General features: G+C 42.6%; 2 protein-coding genes across 3 annotated transcripts; one reads left to right on the plus strand and one right to left on the minus strand.

The window, feature by feature from the left end:
* Window positions 1–1,491: 1,491 nt before the first annotated feature.
* LOC138620874 (GRIP and coiled-coil domain-containing protein 2) lies at window positions 1,492–24,591 on the minus strand. 2 transcript variants are annotated; one of them, XM_069698479.1, is made up of 24 exons: window positions 24,417–24,591; window positions 23,440–23,502; window positions 23,195–23,279; window positions 23,014–23,093; window positions 22,794–22,898; window positions 22,150–22,654; window positions 20,180–21,984; window positions 19,975–20,050; window positions 19,725–19,825; window positions 19,322–19,420; window positions 18,011–18,130; window positions 16,162–16,326; window positions 15,883–15,987; window positions 14,270–14,432; window positions 13,727–13,827; window positions 13,282–13,359; window positions 13,018–13,155; window positions 11,817–11,935; window positions 11,028–11,204; window positions 10,522–10,730; window positions 6,252–6,479; window positions 5,806–5,945; window positions 3,960–4,161; window positions 1,492–3,467 (listed from the first exon to the last, which is right to left on the minus strand). In XM_069698479.1, the coding sequence occupies exons 1-24, from the start codon at window positions 24,420–24,422 to the stop codon at window positions 3,394–3,396; spliced, it is 4,944 nt and encodes a 1,647-aa protein (XP_069554580.1). In that variant the 5' UTR covers window positions 24,423–24,591; the 3' UTR covers window positions 1,492–3,393. The 2 variants fall into 2 exon arrangements, with proteins under 2 accessions (XP_069554580.1, XP_069554579.1); XM_069698478.1 differs by having other exon boundaries at window positions 20,180–21,987.
* On the plus strand, window positions 4,583–5,736 carry tmem223 (transmembrane protein 223). Its single transcript, XM_069698482.1, has one exon. It carries the CDS (start codon window positions 4,750–4,752, stop codon window positions 5,521–5,523), a length of 774 nt encoding a protein of 257 aa, XP_069554583.1. The 5' UTR covers window positions 4,583–4,749; the 3' UTR covers window positions 5,524–5,736.
* Window positions 24,592–24,889: the final 298 nt, after the last annotated feature.

Below are 24,889 nucleotides of genomic sequence, written 5' to 3' on the forward strand. Positions count from 1 at the left end.
ATTTACGCTTTCGTAAATATGTGAAACTACTTCAGTTGACTTATTCCCCCCCCCCAAAAAAAGATCTATTTTGTTTTAAGTGCCATGTCAGATAAAGCAGCTCTTGGATCTATATACAACTTATAACATTTCAGAGTATAAAGCGCACATTTACAAATAATACAATGAATGATGGCTGGATTCCATTCAGCTGCTTCAGTTTCACGGTCCTGGTGTTGCGCTTGCTGGCTTCCAAGCGTCCCAGTTTTGTGGCTTGACAGACTTTTAAACAGACTTTTCTGTTTAAAGTCTGTGATGAAAATGGCCTGTTTACAACTCTAAAAGTTTTTAGCCTATAGTTGCTGTTCCAATGTCTGACAGACATCCACACCAGCACACAAATAAATGCACATTGTTTTTACATTTGATGATACTTCACCTTTTAACAGAAAAAAAAAAAAACACAACACAGCATGGCGAACTGCTCTGAATACAATTGTTAATGCTTCTGGTGTATGTTGAGGGGATTCTATTAAAAATAATTTCAGGGGCCCCAAAATTACACGTCCTGACCCCTTTCTTTGATCACAAGATTACAAAAGTGCAAACATGTTTTGGGAGCAGGTGGGCAAAACACAGTGGACAAGTAAGCAGAGACACTGAATACTTACAATTGTAAACGACAAATCGGCGCTTTTATTTTGAAAACCAGAAGATTTAGTTTGTGTTTTTCGTTGTGTCTATGGCAACTTCCACCGAATTGCAATTATTTAGGTTTTACTGGCAGGAAACAGCCAGACCCACCCTGCGGAGTCAGCGCAAGATCCGCTTTTGTATCAACACGTTAAATATGCATATTATTGGATTAATGCCGGATGCTGTAACTTCATCCGCTCCAGTCTTACGTCAGTTTGGGACATATGGAAAGTCTGACTTTTCATTTTGTGACCAATGGAAAACTATACAGAAGTTAAACATGGCGTCTCGGTGCCGTAAAGAAACCTATCCCAGAACAAGACTTCACTTTTGATTGTGAGATATTTTTGCAAATAAATCACGGGTTATTGCAAACGAACAATGGAGCGTTTACTACCACTACCACTCTGCAAGACTCAGACAAATAAAAGCAGATGACAAAATGAATTGCAAAGGGACACAATGGGGAGAATGCATCACCTAACAGGAAGGGGTTAATGATACAGCTGCTCCCCAATGAGGTAGGAGCCTAACGGCATGTTTACCTTTACTTCCAGGGACAGATACAGTAGCTATAATTTGTGGTTCCCTCCCCTGACTGCGTCATGTTTCTAGAACCACATTTATTTCCTTAAAAGGAAAGCCCCTACACCCTGCATCCTCCTTCAGGAGGGATGAGAACTCACTGCTACATCCATGAAGAAAAATCAATGCTGCTGTTCAGATGTCCAGCAATAAAAGCAAGGATTTATCAGTGTAGAAATAGAAAGGGTGGAGTTGTAGGTTCTTCTCATTTACTTTGTATCGTTAAACATCTGTAAAACATTAGTACATTTCAGACTGTCATTTGTTCGGGTAGAAAAAAACAAAACAACATCTGGCTGATATTGCTGATTACCACCTGTAAAGTTTGTAATGTGTTATGATTGATCAATAAGCAGGACTGAATGCAAATTGTGTGGAATCATTCCCATCCATGTTGATTTAATTTTTGTTTACAGTTGGAAATAAATCAGAAAAAAACAGTCACCGTTTCTGAAATTATTTTTCACATCAGACAAACATACAAACGTAAATATAGTTATTCTTATATGATTTTTAAGGTTGTGGTAATCTCTCATATCTTCTGCTGACAGTAACCATCATAAATATAAAAGCTTACATACAAATACCTTCACTTGTGTTGAATGAATCACAAAAAGCTGCCACAGGAATGAGAAAAAGAACAGGCTGATTAACTTCACTGGTAAGGAGGCTGAAGTATTCATGTAATGGAAGTATGGGTAAATATGTGCTTTAGGAAGAGTGGGGTTTCTATTGGGTTTCTATGGGGATTCCCCCCCCCCCACCTCCACAGGGAGGTTAGAGGTCATGGTAAGACACTGTAAATAAAACATTTTTTTAAAAACACCACCAATGGGTCTGATAGGAAGTCTTGCTCAAGGACACTCAAGCAGGGCAGATGTGCTTGCTGTCTTGGGCACCATCCTTCAACAAGACAGCTGTGCAGATTAAGTTGCAACAAATCTCTCAGTGATTTAAGTGCAGCAACAACAAGGAACATAAACCATAAAGTACTCCCAAAATACATACAGAAACCATTAAAATAATAATTTGATAAACAGAAACAAGAGATAAAAAAAACCCCAGTCCTAAACCAAAAGAACAGAAAAGTGTTACTGCTCCTGAGTTGAAAATGTGAGGCATTAGTGACTGCAAAACCAGTCAGAAAAAAAAGTATAAATACCTGCATATGATAACTTTAGTCAGTCATGTTGATCAGAGAAACCTCTGAATGTTAGACATTATAGCTGCAGGGAGGTTATGATAGACAGGAAAGACTTAAGTGGACTGCACCGGTGGTTCCACATGTTTTAGCCCATTCAAATCACACATACTTAACACAACTGCTAATTGTTTTTCAAAGCATGTGGCATTTAAGGTTTCTTAATATCTTTTTTTTTTTTTTTTTTTAGCTACATGGCAACAGCTTTTCAAGTAAAAGCTAGTTTCAGGTTCATTTCTATACTGCAAAGAATGGGGGGGATAGCTGCTTCTCATGTAGTAAAACCACATTCAGCAGTTAAATATGCCCTTGAAAATAGTTGAAAAGAGAAGTAAATCCTATATGATTTGTACCAAGAGTACACGAGTGTATTCATTGTAATGTACTGTGGTGCACGGTACAGAAACATCTGAAAATCCTATTCAAGTAATCTCCTCCCGTTACACGTTTACCTCCTTGATTAATCCCTCATCCAACAATTTGTGCACATCATGTGGATCCTATAATGTTGTGGTTACAGCATAATATACACAGTGTATTATATCCGTTCACAATGTTTAATGCCTTATGAGGTCCATTTTAAGAAAGTGTAACTGTCATGCCCAGTAAATGTTAGAATAAATACATGTACATGTCAATAGCAAGCATAAGGATGGTAGAAATTTGTCCCAGTTAACATTCATTGGTAAGAGACTAATGTACTTATTGCACTGCAAATTCAAATGAATGTTTTGGTTTTCATTATCTCTATGCATCATTCTTTTCTGATATGATCCTTGGTCCCTTCTGCTGTGTCCTCCCAACGTTCTTGTCAAAAACACCTCCGTGATCACGTCCCTGTTGCCGTCATTTCAAACGCACATTTCACCGAGACAGGTTCAGTAATGTCACTACGCTGTGCTCCCAGCATATGTTGATTCGGTTAGTCAAGTCTATCTGATCCCAGACCAGCTGTGGAGGTAGGAGGACCAGCCTGAGCCCCGAGACCCAGTCCCCTCCTCTTCACCTGCACAAAGGAGAGTCGAGAAAATCTGGTTAGAAACTATTGAGTTAGTATGGATGTTATATCCTGCAGCACTTCAAGAACCTTGAAGTTGATATTGAAAAAAAAAAGAAGAAAGAAAAGAGTTTTCTTTGAATGAATGAGAGGTAAGTGTGTGGGCATCTGTGAGTTACAGCATGATTCAGGATCGTGTGATCTCTGTGCATGCTCTGGTGCATTGTGACTGCACGTTCTGTAGTAGTAACAAATTCCACCAGCAGGGCTGTGTGCTCATGGAAGTAAATTTAATTTTCTCACACAGTACTATACATTCATTATTCAGGAGTAGAATGAATGTAGCTAAAACAATATTACTGATACAAAACTAAAGCTTATAAGCACTTTAGTAAGTGGGCAGGTTAATATACTTTATATAATATGTATATAATGAACTTTTTAACTTTTAAAAACCCATTTTTTTGGCACATATCACAAGCGGTTCATCTATTCACATACCTTGTGCAATGGCTGCCAGTTTGCTCTTCTCCTCTGGACTGAGCTGCAGCATGGTGTGGATAACAGGCAGGAGCGCCTGCCGCTCGCTGCCAGATTGCAGGAAGATGAACTGCAGCAGGACGTTCTTCAGGTACTCCAGATTGGCCACACTCTTCTCCCTCTCCTGGTTTCGCTCCAGACGACGCACTTCGCTCTTCAGCAGCTGGCAGGTGGAACATACCAGTAAGATTAAATCATACGGTGCAAGAAATATTCAGATCCTTTACTCACCGACACAGCAAAAGTAAAATCCCTGCATGAAAAGTCGTACTTAGGTGAAAGTACAGAAGTATTAGCTGCAAACTCTAGTTAGAGTATCAAAGTAAAAAGTACTGGTTTGGTCCCTCTGACTTCTATAGATCATTAATTGCTGATTGCACCAGTGTGTAAGTAGTATGTTACTGTTGCAGCTGCTGCAGGTTTGTCAGTTTGAACTATTATACACATTCATGGTTAACTGATTATTTAATATTTGACAATGATAGGTATTATTTATAAAAACTAAACCGACAAACAATTTGGTTTCGCTAAAAAAAAGAAAAGAGGTGGCACTTAATTTTGGTCAGCGCTACCTTCCGTAGCCTATCGCCTTACGTCATACATAACAAGTATGGCTGCGTCCTCTGGGTTGGTCTGGTGTGTTGGATACGAAGGGTTGAAACCTCGAGTTACAAGAGCGATTTATTAACCTGGACTGTCGTAGTTTTCTGTCAAATAGTTGCAGAAAGGTTCAAGAGATTTAGTGCGAACAATGGGGATAGAGCGTCTGCTGTGTGCGGTGCTGGCGTGTCGCTCCGCACAGTTTCGACTCGGTAATATTCGGCAAAAAGTCCGAGTCTTCCGAAACGTGTCTTTACCGAGCAGCGGCGTGTCTACCCGGGTCAGTGCCTCTGGACTGTACAGCGGGATACTGGTCCACGCAGGCCGGCAGCTGGCAGCCCGTCGCGGCCTCTGCACCTCCACTCAGCCCGCGAGAGATGTCACCTTGTTCGTGCACGACAGGACCCGCTTCTTCCGCCTCCTCTCGGTCTTCTGCGGCGGGCAGTGCGTCTTCTGGACATACCTGGCTCACTTCGCCTACACGGGACTCAGAGACACAGGCGGCGCCGCAGAGAAGGACAAAGCCAAGGCGTCCACCACAGGGCTGGCCGGGATGTGGAGCTTTGAGATGAACCTGGGGTCTCACGCCTGGAGGTACGGCTTCACGGTGGGCTGCCTGGCGATAGGAGCAGGGATAATGGGGCTCGGAGCTCTGTTCTGCCGGCGCTCTGTCAGCAAGGTGGTCCTCCATGAAGGTGGTAAGATGGTCACAGTTTGCACACAGTCTCCTCTGGGACCAGCCCTAGGCCGGAGAATAACAGTTCCGCTGTCCGAGGTGGCCTGTCACGCCCACAGACATGAGTCCCCCTCATTTATTCCTCTCCGGATCAAAGGACGCAAGTTCTACTTTCTTCTGGACAAAGAGGGGACTGTAAACAACGCCAGGCTGTTTGATATCACTGTCGGTGCATACCGGCCAGTTTGAGCTGCAAAAACTCTTATGGACACTCAACAACAACCGAACACCGGTCCAGTTCCACACTGACATTACAAGGCTGCCAAACAAACACATCAGTGTATTTTCTGTTCAATCAAATAAAGTGTTTGATATCAAATATGGGCTGATTTAGGTTAATTAATATAAGGAGCAAAAATGGAATATCCACGCTAAACTATTATAGTTTTCTCTGTGTGTGTGTGTGTGTGTGTGTGTGTGTGTGTGTGTGTGTGTGTGTGTGTGAGTGAGTACTCGGGTGTATATACATACAGTGATTTGCTCCATGAGAACAGCGTTGGTGGCTTCGGTTTCGTGCAGGAGGCTGTTCATGTGATCCATGCTGCGGGTGGCTATGCTCAGCTTTTCACTTAACTCCTCTTTGGTCGGCTCCACCGTCCACACAAACGGCTCTGGAGATGCAAAGAAAGGCACGTACAAGAGGTTTTAAAACAAACTACTGTACAGATTGCTCTATTCTGATGCTGCCAAAATAGACAAATGAATTAATAAAGTATTCCGTACATAGTGAATATGTTTTAACGTCTCACAAACTGGACATCCATTCCTTAAAGCAAACACAATTTGCAACAGGTTTATTATTCTAGTTTGCTGTGATTGGGGGCAATCATGGATAAATACCTTGTTGAAACAGGTTAAACACACGGCCCTTTTATAATATGAATTCATGTGGTGTGAGCCTCTGCTTTCAAACTCACCTTGTTTGGGGTTTGGGGATGTGAGCAGCTGTTCCAGCGAGGGGAGTGGTGTAAGAGTGGGTGAGGAGCTCTCCGTCTCAGTGGTCTCCATGCCCTCGCCCTCCTCCCTGGCCATAGACTGTAGGTCGCTGAGCGCCACGAGTCCCAGCCCTGCTGTGTTGTGGTCAGTGTTTCTGCGCTGGGGATCTGAAGCGAGGGGCTTACGGCCGGACTGGACCAACACTGAATCTGAAGAAGAGCACATTTTTATAGATATTAGTGGGCACTGTATGAAAAGAAGCCGATTAACAAACCAAAGAAAGTTACTTTCTAGAATAGAATGGGATTACATTCACTTTAGAGTTGATGAAACAAACAAACTAGAAAATAATTACTCTTAATTTTACAATTTATAACAAATTATTATGGTCAAATTACAATAACCACCATGGCTTCAAAATACCTTCATGATGCGCTTTTATCATCAGACAAGAAGTCAAACAAGCGATGATACTGCTGCTGCAAAGTCTCAGGTTGTTTGGTATTTGGTCAGTTTGAACAACTAAATGAATGAGGTCATTAAATATGTTAAAGTCAAGAGAAGTTTTGGAGTTTAAAAAAAAAAAAGTTTTTAGAGAGCACCTCTGAATCCTGCATGCTTACACAACATACACCCTTCAAGATGAATTCCTTCTAGTTGTGAGTAGGTGTCCTACTTCATTGTGACATGAGGGGGCACCAGACAACCTCAGGTTTTTACCGGTTCAGTTGGCAGAAACTGACAACAAGTGTGAAGAGAAGGGCGAGGGGGGAGGATGAGGCACTGGAGAGAGTGGACTGTGATTTATTGTGATTTATGAACCTGAAACTGAACCAAGAGGCCAGACTCCAAACCAATACCCCCCCCCATCTCCCGCCTCCAGTCTGGCCCTCGACTTCTTATTATCATCCAAGTCCTCCTACATGCATGTCATTTTTTTGTGAATGCACAAGAGTTTGACCAGCTCTTTCAATCTGATCAGGTTTCAGCAGTGACTGTGTCATAATGTCTCGAACTAGTAGAACGCCTCATTGGCTCAGTAAACCTGAGAGAGTCAGATCAGCAACGAAACACTGAACAAATAACAGCATTTCACGTACGCAAGAACTACTTTGGCAGCCCGATCAGGGAGATAAAATAACTGCGTTTCAACATAGGTAACTGCATTTTGGCCACACACCTGTCTGAGACACCAGCACTGCTGTAACTGAGTGGGGACAACAGCCCAGTTAGTGCCTGGCGTTAGCCTGCAATGAAGTGTTTAGGGAACATCTGTAAATTGCAGCTTCCACCGGTAGACCCCCCACCCACCCCTCCAAAATTTTAGCAACAAAAAATAACCTTGGCTACACTCTCTAAAATACATGAGTCAAGATACATCAAGCCCAAATGGAAAGAACTTAAGAAATACATGAGGAAATAATACAGTGCATCCGGAAAGTATTCACAGCGCTTCACTTTTTCCACATTTTGTTATGTTACAGCCTAATTCCAAAATGGATTAAATTCATTTATTCATCATCCGTAAATGGAAGAAGTTTGGAACCACCAGGACTCTTCCGAGAGTCGGCCGCCCGGCCAAACTGAGCGATCAGGGGAGAAGGGCCTTAGTCGGGGAGGTGACCAAGAACCCGATGGTCACTCTGACAGAGCTCCAACGTTGCTCTGTGAAGAGAGGAGAACCTTCCAGAAGGACAACCATCTCCTCAGCACTCCACCAAGCAGGCCTGTATGGTAGAGTGGCCAGACGGAAGCCACTCCTCAGTAAAAGGCTCATGACAGCCCACCTGGAGTTTGCAAAAAAAAAAAAAAAATTCCCCTTGGGGATTAATAAAGTAACTACCTAACCTAACCTAACCTAAAAGGCACCTGAAGGACTCTCAGACCATGAGAAACAAAATTCTCTGGTCCGATGAAACAAAGATTGAACTCTTTGGCCTGAATGCCAAGCGTCATGTTTGGAGGAAACCAGGCACCGCTCATCACCTGGCCAATACCATCTCTACGGTGAAGCATGGTGGTGGCAGCATCATGCTGTGGGGATGTTTTTCAGCGGCAGGAACTGAGAGACTAGTCAGGATGGAGGGAAAGATGAATGCAGCAATGTACAGAGACATCCTTGATGAAAACCTTCTCCAGAGCGCTCTGGACCTCAGACTGGGGCGAAGGTTCATCTTCCAACAGGACAACGACTCGAAGCACACAGCCAAGATAACAAAGGAATGGCTTCGGGACAACTCTGTGAATGTCCTTGAGAGGCCCAGGCAGAGCCCGGACTTGAACCCGATTGAACATCTCTGGAGAGATCTGAAAATGGCTGTGCACCGACGCTCCCCATCCAACCTGATGGAGCTCGAGAGGTCCTGCGAAGAAGAACGGGAGAAACTGCCCAAAAATAGGTGTGCCAAGCTTGTAGCATCATACTCAAAAAGACTTGAGGCTGTAATTGCTCCCAAAGGTGCTTCAACAAAGTATTGAGCGAAGGCTGTGAATGTGTTATATTTTTGTTCTTTATTTTTAATAGATTTGCAAAAATTTTAATCAAACTTTTTTCACTTTGTCATTATGGGATATTGTGTGTAGACTTTTGAGGAAAAAAAATGAATTTAATACATTTTGGAATAAGGCTGTAACAACAAAATGTGGAAAAAGTGAAGGGCTGTGAATACTTTCTGGATGCACTGTACATCACATAAACCGCAGATAAATACTGAGCTGCGAAGACAGCATCTTAAAAAGCTACAGCTTCCAACGGTTTCTATATTGTAAGACAGTTTTTGAATATATTATTTGTAGTTTGTGTTTATGTACAGCTTAAATATTGAGAAGAGTAAATTAGACCAAACATGACAATGAACATAGATCAATTTTGCTGTTTGTCACAACTGATTTGCAGAGAAAAAATATGAGGTCAGTGAAAATTGTCCAGAGACCCATGGTTTTACGACCCACCTGCCCCAATACGGCTAGTAAAACACACTGAGGCTGAACTCTTCTGCATTTATTCTGACATTAAATCCAAATTGAGTGTTAAAAATAGTTTAAATATGACTTTCAATACAGGCTAATACTGGCACCATATATCGGAGCCAATCGCCCTGTCCACGTGTGAGCCACTAATGATGAGTCTCTCCAGATGCCACAGCGAGCTGTTTGCCACACTGAGAGGCGGGAACAGAGCGGAGGAGCCTCGCCAACACCTGGCCAACCAGAAGTCACACAGGAAACACACAGACACACACTTGCCTATCCTAGTCATTACTGTGTGTGTGTGTTTGCTGTTTGACTCTGGAGGGCAGCTGTGTGGGAGGTGATGAATGAGCTCTCACTGCTGCTCTGCTGATAAACACACTGATACCCCCTCCTCTCGTGGACAGGAAGAGTAAACAAGATCGAAAACTTCAACACTGTTAACCACTTGATGCTTTGATGGATCTCTTTATACGACACCATTAACGCACCCCTCCAGCTTACTGCTGGCTATTTGAGCACTTTGAATCACTTTTTTTGGATCATTCTGCTGTTTAGAGTTGGAAGTAACACGTTATAAAAGTAACAGGGCAACCAGAGCGAAGCCTCTTGCACCGCGCTGAAGTTAAGGTCCGCAGTGGTGGGCCAGGCATGAGAGTCACTGGCAGGGACACACAACTGGGCGTTGCTAACATCCCGCCGTCCGGACCGCGAGTCGTCGGAGCAGGGAGTGTGTCACTATGGTTTCGGTGGTGGAAGACACGGGGTCGCTTCGTTACAAGTGAGGCCCAGACGAGGGGGTCTTGTTTTGACAAGAGGCCCAGGCAGCCGTGGATGTCGTGTGCCTTGGGATACCCAAATGGGCCGACCGGAAGATCAAGATATAGAGCCGAACCCCCCACCCCACTGCTCCAGGGACAAGCTGAAAATAGCCAACACTTTCGCCCTTGCCAAACTGAAAGCTGACTGAGCAAAGAGAACCCAAGCAATCAGGGTGGGAAGGTAAGAAGGCCAAACCAATATGAAAAAGCTCATTTAAGCCAACATTTAAAAGTAAACCAAAAGCCTAAGTTGAAGTGATCGGTAAAGTAATTCAATTACTTTTGATTGAGGTAATCACAAACGGTAAAAAGATTTCAGAACTTGCACAACACTGCCCAGTAATATAATGGACACCAATGTTGCCTCACATGTTTACAAGGCTGCTTTACGTCGAGAATCAGCTAGTTATTGCCTGTTAAATATGAACAGCACAAGTCTACAGTCGCCCTTCAGACTTACTGTTCTGGCTCTGCAGGTTGAAGAGTTGCTCCTCAACGCGGGTCAGCTGGCCCTGCAGGGTCTCCACGGTGGCCCGGTGGTCGTCCTGCAGCTTCCTCAGCTGCTCCCTGTAGGTCTGCCGCTGGGACTCGACCTGGGAGGACAGGTCAGCCTGAACCTGGGACAGGTCTGAACGCAGGGCCCCGTTCTCTGACTGCAGCGACAAAAGCCTGGAGGTGGAGATAGAGTGAAAGGAAGAGTTTAGTAGAAAATCAGCATGGTGTGTGACAGGACAGTGAAAAGAGGAGTGACAAGTATTTTCCAGGTGCAATCAGGTGTTCCCAGCATGCATCCTTCTGTGTCATGATTGCAAAATCACATCAGAGGAGTAAACGTTGATAAGGCATATAGAGAGTGTGTCAAACATACAGTATGTCAACAACAAGGCAGTTTGATGAATTGCAGACGAGACAGGATTCGAAACCACATTAAAAAAACAACAACAAAAAAAAGCCAGGCCATTTCACCTCTCCCGGAGCTCGGCCTCCTTGCTAACGGTTTCCTGGAGGATTTTGTTATGTCTCTCCAGCAGAGTGTCGTGTTCAGTGTGGAGCTGCTCCAGCTCGGCTGTGCTGCTCTGGAGACTCTGCTGGCTGTCTGCCAACCTGCTTCTCAGCTGTTCTACCTGAGATGACATCTGCTCTCTGCAAAGCACAACATACGTTCATTACATCCACATTAGTGTTGTTGTTTGTATACGACACATACTACTCACTTTTTCCACAATGTGTTATATAAACCTTCAAATGCGCATTTTCTCTCGTGACATTCCCTATATATTGTCTATTGTCTGTAATACAGAATCAAGCAGCTTTGATAAATGCAGATGGGTTGTTTTCGTGTTATATTGATAGTTTTAAATTGTAGTAAAAAATTGTATAGTTTGTAAACATGCAACACCACATTGCAACACAGATTGTTTTAAGTTGGTTTTTTTGCCATGTTTTGGTTAAACATTTTGCGCCAGATCAGCATCCCTAATTATACACAATCCTCCCAATTTTGAATGCGAGACATTATGTAATTATTTCCCAAGTATAAATGTGAACACCCTCAAATTAAAGCTAAGCGTTAGAACTTTACCTTTCTGAGACACTATTTAATTTCATATCCTCTGAGCTGGAGTACAGCACCACAACAAAACAACAAATAAATCACTGTCCACTGTAGGTAACGTTATTCAGCATGACGCACTTCACAGCTATGTCTTCCTTTTGCCTCTCAGCAGCAATTCATAATTCAAGTGTTGTCCTCACCTCTCTAGTTTACCAGACTCTCCGTCACTCTGAGCTGTGCTTTTCTTCTGCTGCTTGAGCACATTGTGGACTCGCACCTTGTAACTCTCAAACTCTCCTGTCGTTGCCCCGAGCTCAGCCTGAAACCAACACACACATTAAGCGCAGGTGCACAATAAATAATGGAGCACATGATTATTGTATATTTTCTGACAGAGTGTGACAGGTGAGCAAATTTGTTGTCGTGTTTTTTGTTGGACTATCGATAAAGAAAACTTGAGTTGTATCTCATGAATTACTAAATTCAAGAAAAAGACATTTTGATAGAAAAGCTGAGAAATATAGGAAAACCTCTCAGCATAATACAACACAGGCCACATCACTGCAAACTGCTGCTTATGAAATGCTTCACATCTCTAAAGGATGGTGGAAAATTTTGTTTTTTTATTCCGAATCTTAGATGTCAGCAAGCAGTGAAGTCGAATGTCGAAATGAAACAGTTAAATCAAGTTCTGATAATCAGTTGGTGGGCAGTGACTATTAATGCTTTTTTTTTTTTTTTAATTATGGTTGCAGAAATCTGAGATTATAAATATTTACCATTTCTATAAACAATATGAGAAGTCTGCTTATTGCCATTTGGCTTAATTAACAAAAATCATCTTCTCTGGCTTTCCCATTTGCAGATTGACAAAAGTATGTGTTGCTAATATTAGATCATTTATTTATTTGCAGGCAATAACGCCAGTCACATTATACAGTACTAGTGCTGAAACAAGTAGTTGACTTGTTGATTTGTTGTCTCATAGGAAAATAAAAACTGTTATGATAGTTGAATGTTTAATTCATTTTCGTTTCCACTTTCTACTAATTACTTTTGGATTTTGGACTGTCGGTCACATAAAATAGGCAATAACAAGTTGTCACTTTGGGCACTTTTTTTTTTTGACAAGATTTAAGATTCATCAAAAATAATTTAGAGATTAATAATGAAAATAATCATTAGTTGAAGCCTCATAACACCGCTTCCTCAAAGTGCAATTAATTTCAATAGTGTCAGAAGTCGCTACGGCTCCTCAGAAGTTATGGCTGACGTGTCCTTGAGCAATACTCTTCACCCTCACCCCCTTTCTATCACAGCTGTCAGAGTGTACATGTATTCTGTGTGTATGGAGGAGGTCAGTTAAGTTAAACAAATGGTTAAAGAAATGTAAACATGTACCTGAGCAGTGTCTCTTTCCTGCTGCAGGCTGTGGATGCGCTGCTGCAGGGAGCTGGTGATTCTTTGTTGCTGCTCCAACGCAGACCTCAGCTGCTCTTGCAGACGATGGCGCTCGGCTGTCAGCTCACAAACCTCAATCTGAACGCACAAACACACACTTCATCACGTGATTTGTGTACGACCAAATTCTTGATTTGTCAAATCCATTTCTTATTAAAAGGGATAGTGGAGAGAAGTTTTGCAGGGAAGTGCTGGATGTGCTACCTTGGAGCTTTCTAGCTGCTGTTGACTTGCCTCCAGCTCTCCTTTCAGAGAGGCCTGCAGCAGCATGAGGGAGCTTTCCTGCATGTACACACACACACACACACACACACACACACACACACACACACACACACACACACACACACACACACACACACACACACACACACACACACACCAGTGAAAATTTAAATACATACACCCATATACGCAAGCACATCCGCACACAGAAATGATTAATTACTCCAACATCTTCAAGGCCTCCCTTGCAATCATGCCTACACATGGTTGCGTAACCCTATTTACATTCATCAGGCAGCAATGTTATGCACAGTGACAGGAATTCCCTCGGGGCACGCACGCACGCACGCACGCACGCACGCACGCACGCACGCACGCACGCACGCACGCACGCACACACACACACACACACACGCGAACAAACCTGTTTCTTGGCATCAGCCAACTCTTTCTTGGTCTTCACCAGCAACTGTTTCATCTTCGAGGTCTTATCCTCCCCCTGGTCGAGCTGGGACTTCAGATGCTCTGGAGAAACACGTACACATGAACGCATATGCGCACACGCGCAAAAAGAAGAAGAAAAAGAAAAAAAAGAGGTTTTAGTGAAATTGATAGTGCAGGTTTTATTCTTTAAAGACATTATTCAGTATTTTGCTGTCATTACACAGTTTAACAGTTCGGAGCAAAAAACTGGGAGATGGGAGGAAAATTACATCCAACAGTGTTTCCCAAATGAGGACAGTTACATGGACACGGTAAACAGCAATTCATTAAGGCTCTGCAGGAATAATGGATGTTTACGATCAGTGTATGCCCCCTTCTGTTGCTAAAACCTCTAATATATGTTACAGAATAGCACAGTTTAGGTCTGAGCAACCTACAAACAGCTGATTCAAGCCGTTTTATTACCATGTAATTATTATTCTGTGTCAGCGAGCAAGTGTAAATGTCAACATGTCATTCATACCGATCTCCTGTTTGAGCGTTTCCTCCTTCTGGGTGTGTGTGTTTATCTGGGCCTTTAGCTCCTCAGCACACTCGTCTCTTTCTGAGAGTTTGGCGTTGAGTTCTTTCACCAGTCGTTCGTAGTCGGCCATCTCCATGTCGAGCAGAGAGCTCTGCTGCGCCTCCTACAGGCAGAGTCATCGTACTACATCAGTTCAAAGAACAAAGCTTAAACTTAAACTTAAGCTTCAGCATCTGACTTTCTGTTGTGTACATTTAATTGACTATTTTAGGTTGCATAAAGTATGTTGAATTTGACAATTAAAAAATAAATTTACAGAACCAAATGAAGTTTAAAATCAATTGTTAACACAGATATACTTCAATAAAAGACATGAAGAGGAGAATGACTGGTGTGAACTTTGCAATTACACCATGTCTACACAGGAGGTGTTACATAAGCAGCAAAGCAACAGCATGGTACCTTAGTACGTAAAATGGAAGAAAACTAACTTGGAAGCGTAAAAATAGGCTGGTGCATAATGTGAGTAGTGCCTGTGTAGGCATCTGGATTGATTAAAAAAGGAACCGATCTGTTCCGTCAGAGATAGACGACTGAAAAACGAGGCTGAAACACTTTCTGTGCAGGTGAACCACTTTCTTACAGAAATTGAGGACCTGACCTCGCAGCACCCGTCCACAACGTCACCAATTGCTTTGTCAACTGCCATTTCAAAGCCTTGAGACTGGCATTTTGTCTGTCTCCATCTTGACTTTTTGGAGTCAGAAGTGACCATATTTGGACGAGCTGGGGAGGAGCAAGTGGTGGAAGAAACCGAGGACTGTTTTTTTTGGAGTCAACCCCTAATGGCCCTCAGTGGTATTGCACTTGAAGGCACCTCCGCATTGGCTTTACTTTTCAGACCTCCAATTTTATATACAGTGAGCTATGGACCTGCCCCTTGGTAGCCTTAAATTCATGAAAATTACATGATTACAATGTTAGACAAACAAATACATCTTTTGCTGGTAAAATTCTAACTAGGTAATTGTTTTTGAAAATATTTGACTTTTTTCTTTCCTAATTTAAGATTTAGATGTTTTTGTTGTACTTATTTGATTCCAGCAACATTTGAGGTTAAAAATAACTGTTGTGATGTATTTACTGTTTATGATTATTTTAAATCATAATCTAATAATATTGCTTAACTTTAACATACTTCTGCAGTATTTGTTCATCTTTCTTACTACTAGTTAACAATAACTTCCTGACATATTTTTTTTTTTAAAAGAAAAAAGAATAGCACACAATATATCATTTTCTGTTTTTCTCTCAAAAATCACTTTTGGTATCAGCCTAAAAAATTCTGTGTTCGTTGGTCTGTGTAAACAACGTGGACACACGACATAGCCAGACCTACTGGCAGCTCTCATGTACACTGCTGTACTATGTAGGTCTCTGCTAATGGAAAAGTAACATCAGTGTCTGTACTGTGGGCTAGAACTGCTCTCTTTCTCTCTGTGAGGTGCTACTGTAGCTGCAGGCCGGCCATCACCGGCTCAGTCGCTCGGCCGGATGGGTCCTCTGAGACACACTAGAGTCTGAGAAGCATTTGTGTGTTTTTGTGTGTGTACCTTGCGTAGCTGCTCCAGCTCCTGGGCAGTCTGCTGAGACTGCTGCTGCTGCTTGCGGAGCTGGGCTGTCAGCTCTTCTACCTCCTTTATGGCAGATGACAAGTCCTGAAGAAGCAAGAAACCATACAGTCGCAATTAAAAGGGGAGTTTCAGTTTGCCATGTGTACTGTGGATTCCATATTATGAAATAAATGATTTGTGGTTCTGTTAAAGATTAGCTTCAATATATAGTAATAAAGAAAGAAGAGGCCGATTATGTCCATCTCTCTTTATTTCTACCTTCAGCTTTTGTTCTTTCATTGCTCTCTCAGCTAGCAGGTCTCTGTCCAGACTTGCTGACTGTCTTTGTAGCTCCTGGTTCTTGGCCTCTAGCTGTCTCATGGTGCTCCTCATGGTCTCCATACCGGCCAGAAGGTCCTCCTTCTCACTGCTCAGCATCTCCTTCTGCATGAGAATAAATACTCCAGATTACTGTCTCTGCCAGATGAACTTCCATCTCTATTAGGGGGTGCACGATTAATAGCATTAAAAACATGACCTTGATTCAAACCCTCTCTGAGATCTCATTTCTCAATGACACAACTATTCGCATTTTCATTTGGGACATCAGCTGTGTCAAACAGGCTCTTACTTTCTCCCTCAACAAATGACAATGTGGCGTTACACCAAAGAGCAGCAGAAACTGGCAATCAGAAAAACAAACTCAGTCAGAATGAGTGAGTGTCACCGGTGAAAAGAATATACATAGTAAAGTACCTCTTCAACAGGTGTGTTATTGTTTGTACAGCTAGACCGAAGAGCGGACCAGTGACCAGTGGGGGTGGCAAAATGTGATAATGTGGGAGCGTTTTTTTTTTCTTTTTTTAAATGTAGTTGCGGCGGTTGCAGAGTTTCGCCGCACAACATACGACATACGGTGGTCAATTGGTTAAAGGCTTCCCCAGTAGGATGCAACAACTGGAAACGATTTCAAAGAGAATTAGGGTCTGGTAACATCAGGCACCCTCACATTTTTTGTTGCAGTCAAATGAGTGCAATATTCCTTCATATCAAAAAAGAATCTTGAGAGAGAGCCGTGATCTCAACTCTAAGCAAAGAAAATCGTGATTCTCATTTTATCCAGGATCGTGCACTCTTATGCGTATTCTCAACTTCTCTGGAAAAAATGCGACTACAAAAAGATTTGGTTTGATCTAATGATTATTGTAAAATGAACAAGGGTTGACATCCATACAGGAGCTAAGTTATGACTGTCATTTCTTTTTCCCAAATCTTGAGGCCATGCAGGAAAGCTATTTATGAGCTCAAATGATATTTGTATTCATCTGAGATTTATTTCCTATGATCAGTGAGTTACATTAGTTTTACTGTTTACTGTATGGGTTCAGAATAATCTACGATCTCCCAAAGTCACACTAAAAAGACGGATGTCACTGAGAGGGAGGCTGTTTCACTTATTTCATAGGTAAGGTTTTCATTTAAAAATGCACAAACCTGTATGAGCCCACGTGACACTTTTGAAAATCATTCATGCAAATCTGACAGTATCAGCCTCTGTGGGCTCTCTCTGCAAGGAACACTGAGCGAGCAGCGGCAGCTGCTCCCTCCCATCATCTGTCAGCCAAACGATGAAACTATGATTGGTAAACAGAGACATACTCTGAGATCCCTGAGTAGCTTCAGTCAGCTGGCTCCCCCTGAGAACCGCGAGCGCAAAGAAGAAGAATAAACCTGCATCTGAGAAAATGGTGTTGCACCAGCTCGCAGCAGATGGAAGCTACACCCCGCTCCATTTACCTGCCTCTTGTTCTCTCATTGGAAAGAGACAGTTATGAGCTTGGGGAACGGAATACATATAAAAACAATTTCTCCCCACCGCACCCAGTCACATCTGATGGGCTATTTGTGGGCGCCGGGCTGTCAAATACAGCTGGGTAGAGTGTTGTTGGCTAAAATGACTCCTTCTAAATCATATGGAAACTGAGTTATGCGCTCAGTATTGGAAAGATGTATCACTGGACAAAGCGCCACTGCTTAGATTTACTGCAGAGTGAAAGCGGTTTGTGTGTTTGTTAGTCCTAATGTGTGTGCGTGTGTGTGTGTGTGATAGAGTGTGTATCTGTGTTACCTGTGTGACAGCACTGCTGAGTCGTTTGGTCAGCTCAGCTATCTGTCTCTCCGCCGCCTCCACCTTCTCTCCCTCCTTATCCAGTTGCTCTGTCTGCTTGTCGTAATCTATCTGCAGGTTCTACACACACACACACACACACACACACACACACACACACACACACACACACACACACACACACACACACACACACACACACACACACACACACACGCACACACACACACACACACACACACACGCACACACACACACGCACGCACGCACGCACGCACGGACACACACACACACACACATCTTCAATATTCATCACTGGGAGCTGGCTGAACAGCTCAGTGAAGGTAAACATTATGCAGCGCAGATATCAGCTGCGTTTACATTTGAGAATGGGACAAAAGTCTCATTAGACACGGCAGAGTGGTTTCTTCTTTAATGGAGACACAGTCGTAAAGCACCGTGCAGTCAGGGGACTGTTGATGGAGACCACTGGGAGTAATATTACGCACATAGTCAGTTTTAAAGCGAGCGAGCTTCCACTTGCTATTTAGTAACATTCTGTATTAAGAATGCATGAAACTAATCGCATGTTAAACCAAATCTGTCAGTTGTATTTTATATTGTGCTTTTCCGACACACCCAGATACAAAAAAACACAATAGTTCTGCCCTTTTCAATCAGCCACATAGGAAAAGCAGAACATGAGTATAAATATTTCTTTGTGCTTTCTGTGTTTGAACGCATTTGGCAATAAGCAATATAATAACAATACAAAACTATTGGTGCTCTATTATGGAATCTACCGTAAAGATTATTCAGGGACGTAAAAAGGGAGATATTTTGGACATATATTCACTTTGCATGCTCATTTCTAGTTATTTCAAGTCTATTTGCCTTAAAACTAATCATAACACCCATTATAGGGTAAAACAAACCTGCATGACACATAAAAGGAATCAATAGAAGTGGGAGCTGAATACGTCCAGCAGAACAATCAGAATTACTAATTAAAATATGCATCTTTACTGCATATTATGTTAAATTAGAAGGTCTTCTTGTGGCCTGATAAATTGAACTTTAACCCAAATACATTGGCCTCCAATTGGATTCTGCAATTGATGGGAGGTCGACCATGTGACAGTGGCAATGTAGAGAGAAGGGTGGAAAAGGACGAGGAATAACTCCAATATGGCAGAATATTTGAGAGAAGACAAATGCAGTGAACACTATTATGATTGTTTACATAGTTAATGCACGCAAACTGTTTATTCTGCTGTATGGTGTGAAACTGCTCCTCCATGCCAGTCCTACCTTGTAGCCTTCAGCACCGTGGATGATATCTTTCATGGAGCTGTTTACTTTCTCCCTCTCTGCTTTCAGTGACTCTACTTCCTCCTTGAGGGTTACAACCTGGAAAAAAACAAATCAAGTGTATTACGTTTTAAATCATGTGCAATAACTAATCTGAGCACAGAGGACACATTTATCAATGGTCTGTATGTTTCACTGAAAGTCAACTGATTCCAAACCCCAACCCTAATCCTAAACTTAACCAATCATAGGCAGCGCGTCCCTCCCGCTGATTCATTTATAGTGTATTGTCTTCTTTCCTGCTGCTTTTTAACAACTAACATAAAAATCATGGTGTATTTACTTTGTCATATCAATGCTGTTGAATAAATTAACAGTTTAGAAAAGTCATTCTTCACACTACCTCTTTCTTACTGGCATCCAGTTCCTTCTTTGCTTTGACAGCAACTGCTTTGATTTTATTCATCCTCTCACCCTTCTCTTTGCTTTCCTTCTCCAGGAGCGCTGAGGGGAGTTAAAGTTACAAAGTCAGTCTAAACAGTCTGAAATTAAATTCGATAATTTATCAAAGAGCAGGGAAATCACAGTTGTTGGTTGTTTTTTTTAAGGGTCATATTTTTATCAAATGAACATGATAACCATCATCTCCACACCTATTTTCTTTGTGATCTCACTGGTTGCATTTTCTTCGGAGGAAGCCGACTCGGTGGTGGACTCCTCAGAGAGTGACTGAGGAAATACAGAGAAAGTGGAAAAGGTCAAAACAATGAGAAGAAATAATTGTTGCAATACTGTTCGGGTGGAGAAGAAGCCTCCAGCTGACAGAAAATAAACACAGACATGAGGTGCATCACTTACCTGGAGGACGGCCATCTCGCTCCTCAGCTTCGATATGAGCGAGTCCTTCTCCGTCAGCTGTTCTCTGAACTCTCTGCTCTCTTTCTCTGTGTTCTCCATCTTTCTTGTCATTTCCTCCTCCTCCTCCTCTCCCTCCTTGTTAGTCATCAGGGAAATTTGAGCGTGTAGTTTCTGGTTCTCATCGCTCATCTTCTCATTAACTGACATCATATCCTGCAGGTCCTTCTGCAGCCCCTCGGTCTCCTTCACCACCTCCTCCAGGTTGGTCCTTAACATGTTTCTCTCCTGTTCCAGGTCTTTGATGTGAGCCTGGAACTCATTTTGCACCTCCTCTACTCTTCTGTCCGCTTGAGCCTCTTCAAGGTTACTCTTCAACAGGCTTCTCTCCTTCTCCAGCTCATCAACGCGTGTTCGGAGCTCTTCGACCTCTTCCGTGGACCTTCTGAGTACTTCAGCATGACTTTCCTCCAGTGCTCGGACGGAGGCGCAGGCCTGATCAGCCTCCTCTGTCAGAGAGTTCAACTTCGCCTCTCGGTGTTTCTTCTCAGACGTCTCCTGCTCCAGCCGAGCCTCCAGGGTTTCCAGTTTGGAGCCCAAAAGCTCCCTCTCTTCCTGGGCTGTGGAAAGCCCTGAGAAAGCATCTTCTAATTTCTGCTGGAGATCAGCCTTTTCTGTGGAGAGCTCTTTGATAGTCAGCTCTAAAGCGGAAACCGTCTCTTCACATCTTCCCAACTCCTCTTTGAGGCTTTCCTCTATCTTTTCTTTCTCTTCCTTTAGATGTTGCACTTCATCATCTGTTTCTGTTTTCAAGCCTTTCAATTTCTTCTCGTTTTCCTCTTCAAGCAAAAGTGCTTCTTTCTCATTCTCCTCCAAAAGCGTCTTGATTTCGTTGGTTCTGTCCTCCTTCAGAATGTGCATTTCCTCTTCTCTGAGCTTTAGCAGGTGTTGTATTTTGTCTCGTTCTTCAGTCAGAGTGTTGATCATTTTTTTCAGATTTTCAGCCATGTTCTCCTTCGTGTCCAGCTGGGAGCGGATCTCCTCATTCTGCCTTGTCAGGTCCTCCACTCTTGTTTGTTCTTCTACAGAAGATGAGAGTTTCTGGTCTTCAAGTTTCAGCTTCAGGTCTTGCATGTTCTCCATCAGAGTGCTTTTCTCCTCTGTAACTTCTCTTATCCTCCCCAGCAGTTCTACCCTCTCTTGGCTGAGTTGATCAACCTTATCGTGGAGGTCTTGCACGGTATTAGCTCCCTGTTCCTTCATGGCTTTGTATTGTAGAACAAAATCTTTTGTCTTCTCACCCAGCTCTGTCTCAAAAGTTTGAAGTAAGTCCCTCATTTGGTGGCACTCAGCCAGAGCGGAGTCTCGCTCCATGGTCAAGGCCTCACGTTGGGTCCTCAGCTCCTCCAGATTGAGGGAGTTTCTGTCTTGGGTCGGACTGATTACTGACTCCTGCTGATCAGGATCCAGTGCCAGTGCCTGTTCAGAGGAAGCGCTGTCCTTGGTCATCTGCAGCTCATTGATTTTAAACTCCAGCTCTTCTCTTTCCAGCTGGAACTCCTCCTTGGTCCGTTCCAGCTCTGCCTCAAGCTCACCCTTCACATTACTGACCATCGTAAGCTCATCCTGTAACATGGTTATCTGGGCTTGAAGATCATCCAGTGCTGCTCTCAGTCTGCCGGCCTCAGTCTCCTCTCCATCACCGTGGCTGGAGTCAGCCTGGCTACAGCCAGACAGCTCCAGCATTTTGGCGATCCCTGAACCGCGAGCAGGTTCCTCATCTTCCTCTTGTACGTCCTGCAGGAAGCCTTCTGGAAACAGAAGGAAAATGTTGAATTATACAAGGATATCATCATGTTTAAAAGACAGAAAGGTTTTGCATACACAGCATAAACAGAAAACAATGAATAGCCTTCACTGTGGCACATCTTGGTCATGCTACAACTCTAACTTTAACTGAAGTGCTGTTGTACCTTTGAGAGCAAGCTGCTCAGTGAGTTCCTCATGGAGCAACAATAGACGCTCCCTCTCCATCTCACAGTCCTCCTCCAGAGCTCTCATTTCCTCCTCGTGGTGGAGACTCTTCTGAGCCAGCTCCTCCTTCAGGTTCTCCACCTCCTGCTGAGCCTCTGTCAACTCCTTCTGGTGGTTCTCCTGTAGCTCAGTAACCTCCTGGGACTTTCGCTCTTGGATCTCTTGCAGTTCAGCTCGAATGGTATCCAGCTGGGCTTCCAAGCGACGCTGGACTTCTTCATTACTGTCTTTTGCGCTGGCATAATCTGCTTGGCGCTCCTTCTCTCTTTCACTCTCCTTCTCTCTGTCACTTGCTTCTCGCTCTTCAAGTAATTTCTGGAAATGAGCCAGTTCTTCTTGGTGTTTGCTGTTGGATTCCTCAATGCTGCTCTCCAAGGTTTTGATCTTCTTTCGCTGGTCTTCTATCACTCGGTCGTGCTCACCTTGGAGCACTGCTTGATCATCCTGCACAAAATTATAAATATTCAGTTGTGTTTTGACAATTTGGTTTGAATATACATGCATCAGACTGCAGACATACACTGAAATGTGATTGAGTGAGAAGAGAAAGTCAAGGTTTCTCAGTAAGGGTGTTATATTTCACCTTGGCTTGTTGCTTGGTTCTCTCTAGTTCTTTACGAGACAGTGCAAGACTTTGCTGAGTTTCTGCCTTCTCCAGTAGTAACGCATCCATCCTCTCAGTCAGCTCCTATTGCACACAAACCCATGACATTCACAAATTGCAGAATAAAAATGAAATACAACATGTAAACAGAGGGGCACTTACACCTGACACACAATGAGACGCTGGTCTATAAACAAACCTGTATCAGAGAGGTGTCATTGGAACTGCTGTTACTGTTTCTGGATTGCTGTGTTAGGGATTGAACTTCTTTTTCCAAATCTGGAAAGAAAAATCAAATCACATCACAAACTTGTATGTTACTGACACAAACAGCCACATAGTCACACAAAAACACAAGCTTTTATAACAGTTATAGCTACCTCCACATCTGCTCTTCATCTTTTGCATGGCAGCCATCTGCTTTTTGGCAAACTTGATTAGGTCATCTTTGGATAGAGTGTCCAGCTGAGAATATGATATTAAAGTAAAAAAAGAGAAACACACATCTATCAAAGCATACTGTATCTAAATGCATACTCTGACACACATTAAAGGTTATAACTAGACATTTTGAGCTGCAACGTTTAAAACAGAGATAGTTGTGATGCTTGATAAAGTGCTGTACCTTTGACTTGGGTGTACCTGCTGGAGATGGACTCACACACTCAGCTCCAGTACCACCAGGGTCCTTTTTCAGAGAAAGATAAAAAGGAAGGGAAAAAAACAAATTTAAAAGGTGGAGAGATGTTACCTCTGTCAGATATGGTATGATTCCTGGATTCTTTGACTGTTAAACTTCAGATGTCCCCCGTAAAGATCCACGGTCACAGTCAGCAAAGTATTTCCTTTGGAAACTCTTGTATTGCTCTACGTATTGAAACAGCATATTTTATAACACTTTTTGCTTCATTGACAAACACTTTTCAACTCGGCAGAAAGAAACTAGGCAGAAGCACTTTTGGTGTAATTTTGCATTTAAACAAAGTTGTACTTGCACAGACTGAAACACCTTCACGGTTCAAATAGTGTGACTGTACATATCCTGTTTATATTGCACTGTCAACCTCTCTTTTTCTGTATTCAAAATAATTGCATAATACCAATAAAAAATAATGACATTACAAAAAAAAAGAGTTGGTCTACTGTCCATCACTGTACATATTGTAACCTTTGCTTATGCAGTTGCACTTACCAGTAAAACAAAACACTGTATTTTGCACCTCTGGTTAGACAGTAAGAGCCCTGTATGCTCTGTATGCGAACTATGCACAACGACAAAGTAGTTAACAGCACCTAAATACAATGAACGACAATGATGAGCAGTGACAACCACTTTGGAAAAGAGACGTTTTTGTGAAATACAATTTTCCGACTACAGCTGGTGGATTTAAACACCATTCAGGGGGCATTACAGCTGCCTGTTACTGTTACCAGCCTAATTCAACGGCATAATTAATTATCCTTTAGATAAAAAAAAAAAAGCTCTGAACAAGAAGACAGATCTGTAGATAAATTGAGGATGCTTGAGGACACATTACTAATTACATTACTAAATTGTGTCGGACGAGCTAAAGCTAACCCCCTTGACGCTGAACACTTTACCTCCATCTCGGTCGATCGGCTGTTCAGCTTCTCCTCAGTCGCCTGTCAAGCTCAGGAAGACAACAGCTCAGTCAGCTGGAGAGAGTCAACTCGGTAAATAAGATTATTTGCGATTCCTCGGAGATTTTAATCCGAAATCATCCCCTCTGTTTTGGTTTTGAGTTAAGTGGCTAAAGCACCGACTTGCTTCCGCAATCGTCAGCCAAGTGACGTCAGTATACGTGACGTCACCACCTTGGCTGATCCGAAATCAGCGCCAATTATAAACAAAAGTGAAGTTGTATGTCTATATGAAACTGAAGAACAACGTATGTTTAACATTAATATGTTTAATAGGAACATTTTCCTCATAATTAACTTATTTATTAAATTTGTGTGGAAAAATACACCTTATCACCTTAAGGTTTCATAAATTTAAATTGCACCTTTCAGCTTAAACAATACTTGCAGATCGTCAAAAATATTCATGAAAT

The sequence above is a fragment of the Brachyistius frenatus genome, unplaced genomic scaffold (genome assembly GCF_029030835.1).
Source record: "Brachyistius frenatus isolate BFR_SWC_R1_liver_20210118 unplaced genomic scaffold, ASM2903083v1 Contig_27, whole genome shotgun sequence".
Classification (NCBI taxonomy): domain Eukaryota; kingdom Metazoa; phylum Chordata; class Actinopteri; family Embiotocidae; genus Brachyistius; species Brachyistius frenatus.